This window comes from Ursus arctos, unplaced genomic scaffold (assembly GCF_023065955.2).
Source record: "Ursus arctos isolate Adak ecotype North America unplaced genomic scaffold, UrsArc2.0 scaffold_2, whole genome shotgun sequence".
In the NCBI taxonomy this organism is placed as follows: domain Eukaryota; kingdom Metazoa; phylum Chordata; class Mammalia; order Carnivora; family Ursidae; genus Ursus; species Ursus arctos.
This window is the reverse complement of record NW_026622874.1, coordinates 91,206,486-91,221,923: the sequence shown is the minus strand read 5'-3', so window position 1 is coordinate 91,221,923 and position 15,438 is coordinate 91,206,486. Positions and strand designations below refer to the sequence as shown.

The 15,438-nt window shown below is 46.2% G+C and overlaps 1 protein-coding gene across 3 annotated transcripts in view; it reads left to right on the top strand.

Moving 5' to 3' along the window:
- Window positions 1–15,438, top strand: part of AUTS2 (activator of transcription and developmental regulator AUTS2) — a 1,104,663-nt gene that overhangs the window by 1,069,371 nt on the left and 19,854 nt on the right. The window contains exons 7-11 of one of the 3 annotated variants that reach the window (XM_048224780.2): window positions 6,671–7,142; window positions 8,290–8,540; window positions 9,600–9,841; window positions 11,539–11,583; window positions 15,032–15,127. In XM_048224780.2, the coding sequence (XP_048080737.1) occupies window positions 6,671–7,142; window positions 8,290–8,540; window positions 9,600–9,841; window positions 11,539–11,583; window positions 15,032–15,127 (1,106 nt within the window). Of the gene's footprint in view, window positions 1–6,670; window positions 7,143–8,286; window positions 8,541–9,599; window positions 9,842–11,538; window positions 11,584–15,031; window positions 15,128–15,438 lie in introns of all 3 variants that reach the window. The other 2 variants (XM_026516359.4, XM_044390213.3) reach the window with 2 other exon arrangements.

The window sequence follows — 15,438 nt, the reverse complement described above, 5'->3', positions numbered from 1 at the left end:
TGTTTATAATATGCTTAATTATAAGGAAGGGAAAATTCACAGTATTGTACAGTACTGATCGAAAAAATCTACCTGTATGTGGACCTACCTGCCCTCTTCAAACCTGTCCTTTTCAGGGGTCAGCTGCGATGTTTTTTTTTTTCTTTTACAATAATAGCACATATTCACTAAAGAAAACTTGGAAAGTTAAAAAACACAAGTTTAAAAATGAGAGTCTGTGGTTATTTATGGATGATGGGATTACAGTTAACGTTTTGACGTAAATCTTCCTCGTGTTTTCTCTGTGTGTGCGCAGACACATTTACGCACATCATTTTTAGCGCTGAGACCATACTGGTGATAGCGTACTTTATTTTACTTGGTAGTAATTTTGTCACGAAATATTTTCCATGAAATTATTTTCTGCAGTAGTTTTGGGAACACTGATCTTTTATTTTGTGCTCTACATTGTGGAAAGAACTTAATTTCCACTACAACCCCTTGGAATAGTTACGGTATTTTTGCCATAACTTTTTGGGCTTCCAGAAACCTAGTAGTTCTTCACAGGGACATAACACAGCAAATCTCAACCCCAGCACACCCAATGCCCTTTTTGTATAATATAAGAAACTTTTTTTTTTAATTTTATTTATTTATTTGACAGAGATAGAGACAGCCAGCGAGAGAGGGAACACAAGCAGGGGGAGTGGGAGAGGAAGAAGCAGGCTCATAGTGGAGGAGCCTGATGTGGGGCTCGATCCCAGGACTCCGGGATCACGCCCTGAGCCGAAGGCAGACGCTTAACCGCTATGCCACCCAGGCGCCCCTATAAGAAACATTTTATAATGCACTTTTAATTCTTTACTTTCTGGAACAAAATATATAGTTAGATGCCTATCTATACACGTGCTTTTAAAACACCTATAAAGCCCTAATGAAAAGTAAAGGAGAAACAAGTAGCAAGTAATTTGCAATAACATAATATGTTTTTAAGTACGAAAATACTTATTTACGTTGGAAAACAATGATGCTCGAATCTTTGCATAGAAGCGTCTATAAGTATGGTTGCTATGAAAGCAGAGTCATGTAGGTACATGCGACTTGGTGATCAAAATGCCAGGAGCAGCCATACCATTGGTGTCACGATATTCCCAAATGGTGAACAGCCAACCCTTGGTTATTCATAACAACAGGACTTAACAGACAGCAGCATACCATAGTTGCGTTCCTGGAAAATCCAGTGTGTATTAAAACTATGCAGAAAATTATTTTGTGTTTATATATGAAAACCGAGTCAGGTTCTAGATTTTCCATCTGCACAAATGTCCAGTGGGATTTTAGGACATTAACTGAAACGTGTGACATTATCCTTCATATGCCAGTACCTCTAAGGTCCCTAAGAGCCACCAGCGCCCTCCAGCCACTGTGACAGCCAAACACACTTTCACAAAGTTTGAAATCTCCACTTAGGGGTGATACCCTCTAAAGAGAAACACCTCTTAAGTGGCTTTGACTTCTCTCTCTCTCCCTCTCTCTCATCATAAAATGCCCTTGAACATAGAATTATCAAAGCATTTTGGAGGGTATGTTTCCGAGACTTTATACACCCTATCATTTTCTTGTTATATTTATTTCCAAGTATTATATGACTTTTGTTATTGTAAAGGGGGTCTTTTTTTTTTTCAGTTTAACTTTTTTTTTTTTTTTAAGATTTTATTTATTTATTTGACAGAGATAGAGACAGCCAGCGAGAGAGGGAACACAAGCAGGGGGAGTGGGAGAGGAAGAAGCAGGCTCATAGCGGAGGAGCCTGATGTGGGGCTCGATCCCATAACGCCGGGATCACGCCCTGAGCCGAAGGCAGATGCTTAACCGCTGTGCCACCCAGGCGCCCCTCAGTTTAACTTTCTATTCACTATTCCTGATGTGTAGAAAAGCTACTGATGTTTGTGGGGGGGATTATTTGGGTATTTTGCGGAGTTCTCTTGTTCTCATATGTTTTTCAGCTGATTGTGTTTTCTAGCTAGATAATTATATTTTTTGTAAATAGTCGTTTTGTCTCTTCCTTTTCTCATATTGGTGTTGGTTTTTAATGTAAATGACAGGAATAGTTTTTTTCTTATAGGTTCTGTTTACATTGTCTGTAATACTAAATATCCCTAGGACGTATTTCTGGGTTGAGGGGAAGGTGTCTATCATTGAGTCTTCTCCAGTTTACTTCTGTGATCAGGTTTGTGTTTGAGTCAGTTTAGTAATTGATATCTTTTCATAACATCCATTTTATTTTCCAATTTATTAATATAAACTTGTGCGTTCTAGTGTCTTACTTTATCTAACATACACTTTCCATGTCTGTGGTCCCACCACTATTCAAATTCCCAGTTTTGTTTGCCGTGATTTTTTTTTTGGTCCTCGCTCAGACTATTCTTAAATGTACCAGTTTTCTTTTAAGAATTTTAATAGGTAACATGAGCACATGATTCAAAAATTTCAATATGTATGTATGTTTACAGTCTGGTTCTCCTGCCTGAGCTCCCAAACAGGGGACCACTGCTAACTGCTGTCTCAGGCACTCTTCTAAAGCTTCTCTATGCACAAAGTAAAAATGAATATATATTACTTTTAACTTCCTCCATTGTATGGAAGTATCAGATTTATATGTAACCAGTTCCCAAATGATTACATTGTAGTTCTTTCCAAACTTGCAGTTCAAAGCATGATGGTGTTTTATTGTGTCTATAAACTAAATCTTCACTGAGCTCCTTTAGTTTCTTGGCTAAATGTTGCCAAATTTTCCTCCACAGAAGTTGTAGGTTTTTATTCTACTAAAGTACTAGCAGCCCCATTTTCCCCAGAGAACTTGTATCAAATTTGGATCAAAATTAAACAATTTTTTCCTAATCTACCCTTACCTTTTGAAAAAATGTATTGTGTTTGAGTCAAGGTTATTGAGATACAATTTACATGTGGTAAATTCACCCCTTATACTGTAGACTCTTCAGTGTAATTTTAATTTGCATGTCTTTTATTATAAGCACGATGTGTTATTTTTATCATCACAGAAGAGAGATTTTAAAACCCCACAATGTAATGAGGAAAACTTGTAAATAAGACTGGTCGATTTGCACATTCTTATTTCTTTCAACCTCAGCAAATTTCATCGTTTGGCAAACTCAGAGCACACAGAGCAATACAACTTTTTTTTTTTAATTTGTTCTTGCCAATTTTGGAGAAGCACAGTAAGACAAATTGACTGTCAAGGTGGAAAAGCTTAACTGGGAAGATACATTTATTGAATAATTGAAAGGAAGAGGAAATGCATTACCGATTAGCCACAAAAACTCATGACGCCTAATCTGTGCCTCAAGAGACTTGTGTAAATGGGGAGTCGAGAACTGTCTCAGCCCCAAAGTTCTTACCAGTCTTCCAGCCTGCCATTGCCTTGCTTGTAGGTTTCACAGCAACAGGGCGTCGATGGATTGATGATAGCTTTCCTAACTAACCCTTTGCACCGTCTCCTTGTACCAGATATTTTAGTGGATTCCTGCTTTGCTTTAGGATTTTTGCTTCTGAGAGCGCAGCCAGTGTAAATCAGAGAAAAAGCAATTAATGGTGGCAAGAGTCACGACTAGAATGAAAGTCATCTGATTTATTAAACAGCCAGGTGACCTCCAGCAACCAAGTTGCTTAACTTCTAATCAGAGGGGATTGGATAAGGTCCTTGATACTCACAGAAAGGTCCAAGCCTCAGTAGTATCACCTGGGAAACACTCAGAAAGGGAGACCTCTGGAGCCCCACCCCAGAATTCCTGAGTCCAACTCGGCATTTTAATCAGACGTCCAGGTCATTTCTATGCATTTTAAAGTTTGAGAAGTCCTGGGATGGTTTCCCGGATTCTGGTCTGGGGCTGAAATTCTGTGCTGCTGGGTCATCAGAATCATTCATCATGGACGATCCCGTAGACATTCACAGGGCTCGCTAGAGAGATTGCCCACTGATTGTCCGGGGGGACGATCCCCGGTCTGGGCACTGCTCCCCCTCGCTCTGGCTGTGTCTGGGTTGGTGCTAACCCACCAAGACAATGGGACAACAGAGGAGACATGAAAGCCAACCCCGTTCGCCTTTACAGAGCCTTGGGAAGTGAGCCCAAGCCCGCACCATGCCCCCGGCAGGCTTGGCTGTGTCGTCCACATTCTAGAAGCCCATTAAATAAAGAGCAAGGAGATAAATATAGTCAAGCTACATAAACAAAGCACTTACTTGTGTGTTTCTAAAGTGCTTCCTTACCGGCAGAAGAAAATCTAAGTGACAGCCTCTGGGGGGTGGGGTCCCTTGGAAGAGGAAACTTTCTTTTATGTCCGAGAGAACTTTGGACATTGATTTCGGGAGTGGGAACATGAATTTGAATTCCTACTTAATGAGATGGAAAATATCTCTGTATTTATTCTTTACCATCCCAGTCCGGACAGAGCAAAGCGCTTCCAAAGGATAGAAATGTGTTCCTGCCATTATAGCATAATAATCCTACATTATTAGCATCTGAGTTATGCATGCAGAACCTCTCACTGAGGAGAATCTCTTGCATTCTGTGCGGTTAGGATGTCTGGGGTGTTAGTGCTTCTGCCCCAAACCTAACTAACCCTCTGGCATTGTGGGACCCCTGGGGAGCTCACTGAGCTCATGTAAGTGCTGGCTATGGTCATCTTGTGGAAATGATAGCAAAAGCATTGAAAGAGAAGCCAGGCCAGAACCCCTGGGTGTGGGCATCTGCAGATAAAGGGTCTTCTTTCATGATTCAGCAGTTTGGGCTGCATGGGGGTCTGTCCACATCAAGAATCTTCATGTTCTCAGCCCTCAAGCTAGAAACTAAGGTTTTGGGAATTCATAAAATCTCAGCTTATCACAAGCAAAAATCTTCCCACAAAGGTTCTGAAGGACAGCACTGGATGGAAATACGTGTGAGTGGGGTGCCAGCAGTCTGGCATTACTTCTCACCAGGGCCTTATTAGACGCTTTATCCTTGGAGCCGAAACATGCAAAGAGGGCACTGTCTTTGCATGCTGTCAGTGCATTTGTTCCAGGTTGTTCTATGAGGCATGAAGAGAGCCAAGGTCACGTTAGCCAAAACTGTGCTTTGTTTATAAACCCAGCTTGTTTCTGCTTTATGTGCGTGTCACAGGTTTGATCTCTTTCACCAAAAGGACAGTGAAAATATGGGGTTGCTTTGATGCAAATTCCAGGAAAGAAGAATGGCAAGTGGGTGTACCCAAGAGAACATCAACAGAAATGGATAGGACCAGGGAGAATGCCATCTATTTCTCACACTTGATACAGTGAGATTGGGAGAGAAAGATCATGCCCAGAGTAGTTTCTTGAGGAATGCCTGGAACACATCCTCATTTCAGAGACTACTGTGATCTGTTCTCTTCCTGTTTGTGAGTTGTCTGAGAATAAAAGAATGGCTTTCTTAGCACAAAGATGGAGAAAGATGTCATCCTCCCTCCCCCAGATGTATACAAAAATACTTTCTCATCGATAGGGGCATTCCTTTCTAGTTAATGCATATTTGTCTTTCATTCTTCTGTTAGAGGATTTGATGGAGTTGGACTAATGGGCTAATCAAGCAACCAGTCTGTGATGTGGCGTGGATCTTTGGAAAGGGGCATAGTTTTTTTTTTGTTTGTTTGTTTTTTTAAGATTTTATTTATTTTATTTTAGAGAGAGAGCGCACACGCAAGCGGGGTGGGAAGGGGCAGAGGGAGAGAGAATCTCAAGGAGACTCCATGCTGAGCGCAGAGCCTGACATAGGGCTCGATCCCACCACCCTGTGAGATCATCGTGACCTGAGCCGAAACCAAGAGTCGGACGCTTAACCGACTGTACCACCCAGGCTCCCCGAGAAGCCTGTCTTTTAAATTCATAACAGGAGCATGTACTCACTACATTTTTCCCGTGGTTGTGGAATTTCACGTAGATTTTACATCCAGGCTTAGCTTCAGCATTCAGCATCGCACCCAGTGGTCTGGAGGGGCGGGGGATCCCTTTACAATGTCCGTCATGTGTCATTGGCTGTAAATTGATTGGAAGTCATGTTTGCACCTTGGATCTCAGACGTTGCTAGGATCACTTGGTGAGCATGAGGAGGCCCGACGTTTGACCAGAGTTTAGCACTTGCCAAACACAAAATTATTTCTGTAAATGTCAAGTGTGTCTCATCAGTCAGAGTGGAAAGGGGGAAGAGGCGAGGCCAAGAAGAAACATCTGTGTGTGGTTAAGTAACATTTGCTTCACTCGTTGTTTGAAAACACCGCTCTTTTGTATATTCAAGAACTGGATGTATTTTAAAAGGGAAAAAATCAACTCGTCAGCTATTGTTTCTTAATTTTGCTGCGTAAAAGGCTTTGTCAGGATTGAAGTCAACATGCATTTTCAGACTCTGGGGGCCTAGGCCGCCTTCTGGAATGCAGCCTCCTGTGGCCGGCTGGCCTTTGCCCATCGCCCGTCGGCCCTGGTTGCAGTGTGCTCATGGCCCGCACATGGTCAAGTCAGGACAGGAAGCTGGGACGCGGCACTAGGCCATGTGCCTTGTTGGTGGGACCATGGGATCTGGGCTTGGACTTGGCTTTCTGCTCCGTGTTTCGCACTCACGTGTCATTGCCTGTGATTTTGTCTTTGCTCTCCCCCATACAGATCCGGAGTTAGGTGTTGGCGCGCTCCCCGAACATGACAGCCAGGATGCGGGGCCGATTGTCCCCAAGATATCGGGTCTAGAGAGAAGCCAGGAGAAGAGCCAGGACTGTTGCAAAGAGCCGATCTTTGAGCCCGTGGTGCTTAAAGACCCCTGCCCTCAGGTCCCTCAGCCGCTGCCCCAGCCCCAGGCGGAGCCCCAGCCCCGAGCTCCTTCTCCAGACCCCGACCTGGTCCAGCGCACAGAGGCCCCGCCTCAGCCCCCGCGTCCAAGCACACAGCCACCACAGGCGCCCCCAGAGGCCCAGCTTCAGCCCGCCCCGCAGCCTCCAGTGCAGAGGCCACCGAGGCCGCAGTCCCCCACCCAGCTGCTCCATCAGAGCCTCCCGCCTGTGCAGGCCCACCCCTCGTCCCAGAGCCTCTCCCAGCCCTTGTCAGCCTACAACAGCAGTAGCCTAAGCCTCAACAGCTTAAGGTGAGCCAGCCTGCTTTCCTGGCCGGACTTTTGCCATCTTCTATAGGTGGGAGCGGGGAAGGCGTGCCCAAGGAGACCGGCATTTCTTGTTGCAAACACTGTCGCCGTGTTCTCGGGGAGGCAGAGACCGGAGGACAGAGAGAGGGCCCAGGGAAGGGGCGGGGTGCATGAGAACCAGCGCAGAAGAATTGAGGGGCACCCGGGTTAGGAGAATCTTAGAAGGGAGGCCATTTGCCTCCGAGGGAGGACGACTCGAAGATGCTTCATCTCCCTGCGTCTCCAGAGTCAGGAAGATGGGGACCAGGGAGTATTCTGGCTGGTTTTGCCATTACCATGGACTTCCAAAGGCGGCCCGGAGGGCTGAGAATGAGAAGCAGGCTGCGTTTGGAGAAGGAGGAGCTCCCGTGTGGAGATCCAGGCTCTCTCCCGCCTTGTCTTTGCCACACTACAAAGGAAAGTTTTCAGAGTAGCCCGAGGGAGGACTGCCAAGGAAAGGGAGACAGAAACCCCAGGGTGTGGGGCCAAGCATGGCCCCAGGGGTGGTCATTTTAACCTCGCGGGACTCTTGTGGCTTTGCTTCCCTTGTGACAACCTGGTGACTGGGGGATTCTAGGGCTTGCTCCTTCCAGTCCAGGACAGGGGAAAGGGAACTGCCTTAGCTGGGGTTCTGCCCCCAAGTTCGTGTTCATGGGCCCCAGACCAGGCCGCTTGTGCTTCCTCGTTGAAGGGGGTCGCAGGCAGAGGGGGTGATCAGCCATTTCTCTTGTTCCTCTCTGGAAATTGCAGGACGTGTGGCTCGTGGAGGGTGGGAAGGCACAGGGCTCCTAGGGGCAGAGACGAGAACTTGGCCGCAGAGCGGGGAGCGGACTGGGGTTTTTGGCCAAAGCCGCCGCCGGGACCCCGAGCCCACTGTAGCCCTGGGGCCTCACTGAGCTCCTGTCCTGCGGTCCTTGGTTGTGATGGTAACAGAAGCTTCTCATGTGCTCAGGGGGAGGGTCTGTAAACAGGAAGGAGCCAGAGAAAGTGTTGAATGGCTTTGGGCAAGGAGATAGGATTTTTTTTTTAAGAAAATAAATTGCTTACCTTTTTTCCTTTCTTCTTCCTTTTTTTTTTTTTTTTTTTTTTTTGGTGGTTGCTGCCACAGCAGTAGCAGAAGCAGCACTCCGGCGAAGACTCAGCCCGGCCCTCCTCACATCTCTCACCACCCCTCGGCCTCCCCCTTCCCCCTCTCACTGCCCAACCATAGCCCCCTGCACAGCTTCACTCCCACCCTCCAGCCCCCCGCACACTCACATCACCCCAATATGTTTGCCCCTCCCACGGCCTTGCCTCCTCCGCCACCTCTGACGTCAGGGGGTCTGCAGGTCCCCGGACACCCGGCCGGAAGCACTTACTCAGGTAGGAGGGAGGAGCCCCCCACGCCCCCCCCCAGCCCCCATCTCCCACACTGGCAGCCCCAGCACTGTCTGCGCTGTCCCTCGTGCCTGGGTTTTTCTCTTTTGACGATTTCCTGCTTTATTAGATGTATTCTTGTAACCTTCCTCCAGCCCTCTGTGGGCTAAAGTTCAGCCAAAATGACCCAGCACCATGCCGACCCCGCACAACCTGGGAGGCTCGGACCCTGCCTGGGGAAGCGGTTCGTTGGAAGTCAGGAGGCTTTTCCAGCTGATTCCACCCACTGAGTGGGCAAACACGGACTGTAGATGCCCTGTCGCCTGGGCTCCCGTGAGAGGGACAGGAACCTTGCCAGGCCCAGAGACTGTTCCTTTCCAGGCTCTGAAAGTGCCATCCTGGTGTGAGGGTTTGTTTTCAGTGAGTGGGGCGTTCTACCTTCTTGCGAGGGGAAGATACACTTGTCATGCCCAGAGTGTTGAGTGTGAACAAAATCAAGGGTTAGCTATTAGCACCTCTTCTCCTCACCTGCATCAATCAGGCCAGGATCCCAAGTTCGGGTCCATCATAGCCATGTTACACCCCTACTGCCGAAATTTCCCCTTGTTGAAGAAGACACGAGAACATGGCCGTGATCACACAGACTGGGGTGCAGTCACTGTTCTTAAGCACTTAAATGTATTAATTCCTTGAACCCCCCCCCCCAAACAACCCACACCATGGACAATATTATTGTGCCCCTATGGTAGATGAGGGAACCGAGCCCTGGATGGGTGACTGCCCATGCCCTGGCTCCCTGAGCGGATGCTAACAGAGCTGAAAATGGACCTCTGCTGTTCGGCCTGGAGCCTGTCCCCGAAAGCCGAGAGGCTAGAAGAACACAATTCGATTGTGACTGGGTGTCCGGATCCTCCGTTCGGTACTCCCCTTCCGTCTGGGGGCACAGGGGCTTTCGGGGGCACCCTTGGCCCTGTCCCCGTCTGGTCAGGTCCTCAGATGTCCCGACCCGAAGGCTATTCCTGTTGTGGCAAAAAGCGTCACCCTCTCCCTCCCCTTCTTTTCCAGAGCAAGACATCTTGCGACAGGAACTGAACACACGTTTTTTGGCCTCTCAGAGTGCTGACCGTGGGGCTTCCCTGGGCCCTCCGCCCTACCTGCGGACCGAGTTCCACCAGCACCAGCACCAGCACCAGCACACGCACCAGCACACGCACCAGCACACCTTCACGCCGTTCCCCCACGCCATCCCGCCCACTGCCATCATGCCGACGCCAGCACCTCCCATGGTGCGTACCCCAGGCAGAAATGTGAGGATAAGTAGAGCACGACTCTTTTTTTGATGCAGCACGCTGGGGTGGAATGGGCTGTCGGGGCACAGGAGATGGAATGGGGAGCGGTGGCCATGTAGGGGGCTCCCTCGGCCTTGTCCGTCTTGGCGGGGGAAGAGGGAATGTGCCCTGCTCCAGGCAGCGCTAACCCAGGGCCTCAGGTAGGCACTTCTTTCTGGACAGTTCTGTCTTAGCACTACACGTGTGCATGGGTGTGGGGGGAGGGTGTTCTCGATGCCTTCCAAGCAGTCCCATCCGGTATTGGTAGATAACTTCTTCAAGGGTAATTTGTCTCCTCGAGCATCGTGGGGGAGGGCCACCACTTACAAAAAGCTATCTGTCCGTGCTTCGCTCCAAGTCACAGCGGATAAATGCTCGTAGAATCCTGGCAGTCAGGAGGGGGGCCGAGGAGGGGAGAGAGCCGTCCAAAGACCTGGACCGTGTCCGTGAGCCCCTGCTCTTTCAGGTGGCTCTCCGAAGCCTGTTTTGTTGTGGGGCGGGGGGGGGGGGGGTTCTATTTCTTGTGTTTCATGACACGGTGCCCCAGGCTGGTATCCTGCTCTGTCAGCAAGTGGTCAGGGAGCCATGCGCCCCCGGGGGCAGAACTTGGCCTTGAGGTAGAAGGTGCCACTGGCACGACATGGTCTGGTCTTGACTGGGTCTCGCATATGCCAGGGGAACCAGTTAGGGTTTTTTTTTTTTTAACTTATGAACTATGATGAATAGTGCCATATTAGGGTGCTTAATATTCTCAGGTAGAGCCCTGTCTGCCACCGTGAGTATTAGGGTGTTTTCCTTACTTAATTTTTAGTATTTAAGGATGTACTTGATTCAGTATCGGCATGGTGAGACTGGATTTGAATTCTATGATTTTAAGAGGTGCCCTCTCCACCAAACTTTGTATCCTCTCCTCCCTCCCCCTTCGTATTTTGTTCAACTTAATTTTTTAAAATATAGATTTTCAAGTTTATTTTCTAAATTTATGTACGAGAATATTAGAAATGAGACCTCGGGACCAAAATTTTTTCCTGTAACAGATCCTGTATCTTTTTTCTGGATGAATTCTACTTCTCAACAGCTATATTTTTAAGGGCCTATTATTTTGGAAAAGAGTTTCTGGCAGCGTGAGGCAGCTGTTACGCAAATAAATGAAATCTAACTAAGGGGGCTTACGGCACCAGGAAGCTGATGTTATTTAGAGGAAGCAGCGGTATACTCTTTTCTGCTCAAAAGAAAAGTTGTAAGACCTCACCCAGATGCCTTTCCATTTGGGTGTAAAACGTCTCAGCAGGTGGCTGAATGTACAGTTTTTCTGCCAAAGGGAAGGTGAATCTCTGCATGGATTAGACCAAATGCTCACTTCTCTCCGATTGATCTGAATCTGCCTCTTTTCTCCAGTTGAGATGTCTGGTTTGTGCCAGTCTCTAAATACAGACTAGACAGAAAGACACTCTCGTGCGACCAGGGCCTAAATGCACCGCATGGGTTCTCACTTTGCTTTTCCATTTCTTGTCGGAGCAACTCAGGAGTCGAGAAGGGTTCCTCCTATGCAGCGAGGTTGTGGAGTCGGATGACAGCTAATGACAGAGAAGCTGACTTAGGGCTGCCTCTGCTGAAGCAGTGAACAGAAATGTAGACTCTTTAAGTAACTAGCTTTTGCTTTGATCCCTTTACAGTTTGACAAATACCCTACAAAAGTTGACCCATTCTACCGGCACAGTGTGAGTCTTGTTACCATGCTACCCATTCAATGTAACTGCTTTTCCATTTGTGTGCTCTTGCCACAGATCAGTAAATGACTAGCAGCCTTCCTTAATCATCTTTGCAAGAATTCCCATTGCTCCTCGTCACTTTGGATGCTTGCTTTTGTGACGTTTGCTTCTGGTAACGATGCAGTATCGTCTTCCGAATCAAAAGATCATTAGCGTGCCTAAAACTGGAAAGCGCAGGTGAACCACACTGGAAGCCAGGCATCTGGCCTCAAAGTGGAGTGTCTGCCGTGGGATCACCACGGTTTCAGGAGACTCCGAAATCCCAGGATTTCAGTCATCAACCGAAGCGTCATTAAGGCAGAATTCCCAGAATTCCGCTTGAATGATTTCTTCCAAATAGAATGCCATCAGTCTTTTTTGACTCCTCAGTGCCTCAAAAAAGCAGATTCTCATCTCCCCCTGACAAAACGTCGACCCCTCTCTCACATGGCTGGTATTGTTCTCCTGAGCTGTTACAACTAAAAACAAAAATATCACTTTAATAAAAGAAGGTCTTAATATGGAAATCTAGGATTTTTCCCCTTTAAACTCCTTCTTCTTTATATATAAAAAAAATTCGCTTTATCCCATCTTAAAGAGTTCAGTTCTCGAACTTAAATTGGTACCAACCTAAGTCACAGATTCAGTAGAGATAGCAGACGAGGATTTTTTAAAAAACTACAAACACCTTGAACATCTTACCATGATATTTTGATTACGGAGTGAATACTGCATCATGTTTACCTGAAATTTTGCAAGTCTCTTCGCTCAGTGGTTTATTTTTACTTTTTTAAATGATACCAGAAGGAAAGAAGATTAATAATTGCTTGTAGGCATGTCGGTCCCCCATACTCAGCTATGCTTGCTTGAACAGAAGTGCTCCTTAGTCAGCAAAGCCTGTGAATTCATTCATACTTTCAATCAGATCACTAGACAGTGTCTCAGTCCAGAGTGTAGCTGAGAAGTCAAGACTACAAAGTATTAGAAATCAGTGAAGACGGAGTTCCCCCAGAGACATGCTGATGTAACGTGGGGAAGGCTCCTTACGAAGAGGAGAGTATATCCAAGTGCCTGGGCCCCACATTGTTCTGACACTTTGTGCTCAGTGCTGTGATCCAAAAGCGTTTTGTATTTCTTTTATTTCTTTGTTTTTAAAATATTTATCTGAGAGAGAGAGAGAGGGAACAGGGGAAGGGGCAGAGGGAGAGGGAGACAAGCAGACTCCCTGCTGAGCACGGAGCCCGACACGACGTGGGGCTCGATCCCGGGACCCCAAGATCATGAACTGAGCTGAAACCAAGAGTCAGATGCTTAACTGGCTGAGCCACCCAGGTGCCCCACAAAAGCATTTTTTTAGATGGACGTGCAAAATCCAGTAGACCCGGGGGTCTCCACTTTAGGGCTGTCCTGTGAATGGTGCCATCCTTGATGACCAGCAGATTTCTGCCCTTTGTCGGTATTTGCTGATTTAAATGAAGGACCAGCTAACAAAGTCATTCCTAAGCAAGTTCAGCGTACCCAACAGGTGGCTCGGAGGTACTCCCTAGGACAAAATGTGTGGTGCCTTTTTATAAGCTTAGTCCACAGAAGGTCCTGGATTTAAGATGGAGAGTCAGCCGAGAGGCCTGAATTTTTGCCAGGTTTATGTTTTATTACTTAAGGACTTAAGATATTTCATCAAGTTGGGGGGACAGATAGTCAGCTGTATTCTGAGGGGGTCAGCAGTGGACTACAGCAAAAGGAAAATGGTGAAAATATCCCATTTTTTATTGAAAACATTCAAGGAAATATGACCCACCTGGAGGTAGAGTCATAGAAATTTGAGTGTGTGTATTTAATTACTCTGCTTTATACAGTGTACTGTGGGAGAGTTATTTCGTTTTATTAGTTATAGTGGATAATATATGAAGCACTTAGTCTCTCCTGCTTTGGGGATTAGGACGTTATAAGGGGAATTAAGATGCAATGCACTCAAGTATCTAAAACACGATTTTAGACTTAAAAGTAGTTTTAAATGAGGGCACTTGGCTTGCAATCACTGTTCAAGTGGATTTAGTTCAATATCAATTAGTCTGAAAAACTTTGCTGCATCATTGAAGGGAGCAAAATGAAATGAAGACCAACCGAAAAGGACGTGCTCTGAAAACAGGATTATGAAATAGGCATTTCAGTCCTTACCTAGAAATAGCCAACGTCAAGTCGTTATGGGGAGAAGCTTGCATTGTTATTGTATTTTTTTTTAAGTTTTTTTTTTTTTAAGATTTTATTTATTTATTTGACAGAGATAGAGACAGCCAGCGAGAGAGGGAACACAAGCAGGGGGAGTGGGAGAGGAAGAAGCAGGCTCATAGCGGAGGAGCCTGATGTGGGGCTCGATCCCGTAACGCCGGGATCACGCCCTAAGCTGAAGGCAGACGCTTAACCGCTGTGCCACCCAGGCGCCCCTGTTATTGTATTTTTGACATAGTACACCACCGTAACGGTGGGACGTGACCTGTTATCTCTGTGGTGGTTTGATCGAAGTGAATGGAACCAGGGCAGTGGGATCTCAGAAATACTCGAGTTTTAGGAGGAGGAAGGGCTGCGTTTGCCTTGTCTTCAGTATGGCCGTGTATTTCTTTCCTCCATCGTGTCCTCTGTAAACTAGTTAATTCCAGAAAATTCATATTCTTAATTCAGAATCATTCTTCTCCCTTCACTGAGTGGTCAGCCCCATCAAGGGCTTGGCTTGAGCAGCCCCCAGTGAGCTTGTCCATCTTCCAGAAAAAAAACAGCTTCATTGTGAGTGTACACCGAGTTGTTTTATTTTACCCTCCCACAAATATTCGTCATCATTTGAGACGAGACAATTAAATTGTCCTCTGAAACCACCACTTCTCGAACAATCTAATGAAGCAAGGATTGTGAATATTTTCTCATTTCCTCAAACTATTAAAAATCTAAAAGTACTAATTGAGTTTTAATGGTATAAAATCCTGAAACTCATAAAGACTTGCTTCTTTTTCTTCCTTTTTCTTAATTTTTCTTCCCCCCCCCCCCTTTTCTAATTAACTTGTAATTTTCCGGACATCTCATTTGGCTCAGCAACCCCTCCTGTTTTTGATGCACATTAACATCTCAAGCCATTTAGGTCTTCTATCCGATTTAACAATTAATAATTAGAAAAGCTCCCTTTCTAATGACGTCCTCATTTGGGACATCATTTGTTGGCTGATTGATTCTGAACTACTTTTAACTTTTTAAGTTAAGCATTCATGGCCCATCTGTGTGATCATTTCATCATGGCTTCCTGACTAATAGCATCAAACTGGCATTACCTGGCTTGCTAATGTGGATGTCGTTTGATGGGAAGGGAATCGGAAGATATCATTTGCCTCCTACTAAAATCTTTTTCTCCCCTCTCCGTCTTTGGCCGCAGCTCTTCCATTCCTACCCTCCTGCAGTATCGGGCATCCCCCCTATGATTCCACCCACTGGTCCTTTTGGTTCACTACAAGGAGCGTTTCAGCCGAAGGTAAGCAACCTGACCGTGAAAACACACAAGCATCTTTACAAGCAGAGCCTCAGGTGAGGCAGGCGGGAGGGTTCCACATCCCCTCGCCTGCCAGTGACTCATTTTTCCAATCCAGAGTGACCATTGGGATTAGAGGGAGAGTATTTTCTTTTTTTCTTTTTTTCTTTTTTTCTTTTTTTTTTTTTTTTTTTGCTAGCCCCTTGAGTTTTAAACCTCAGCCCAAATTTAATTTTCAGTCTGTGCTACCCCTGTAATCTCACTTGAGCTAGGATTTCTTGTAATCTTTACTATATACAGAAGACATATATATA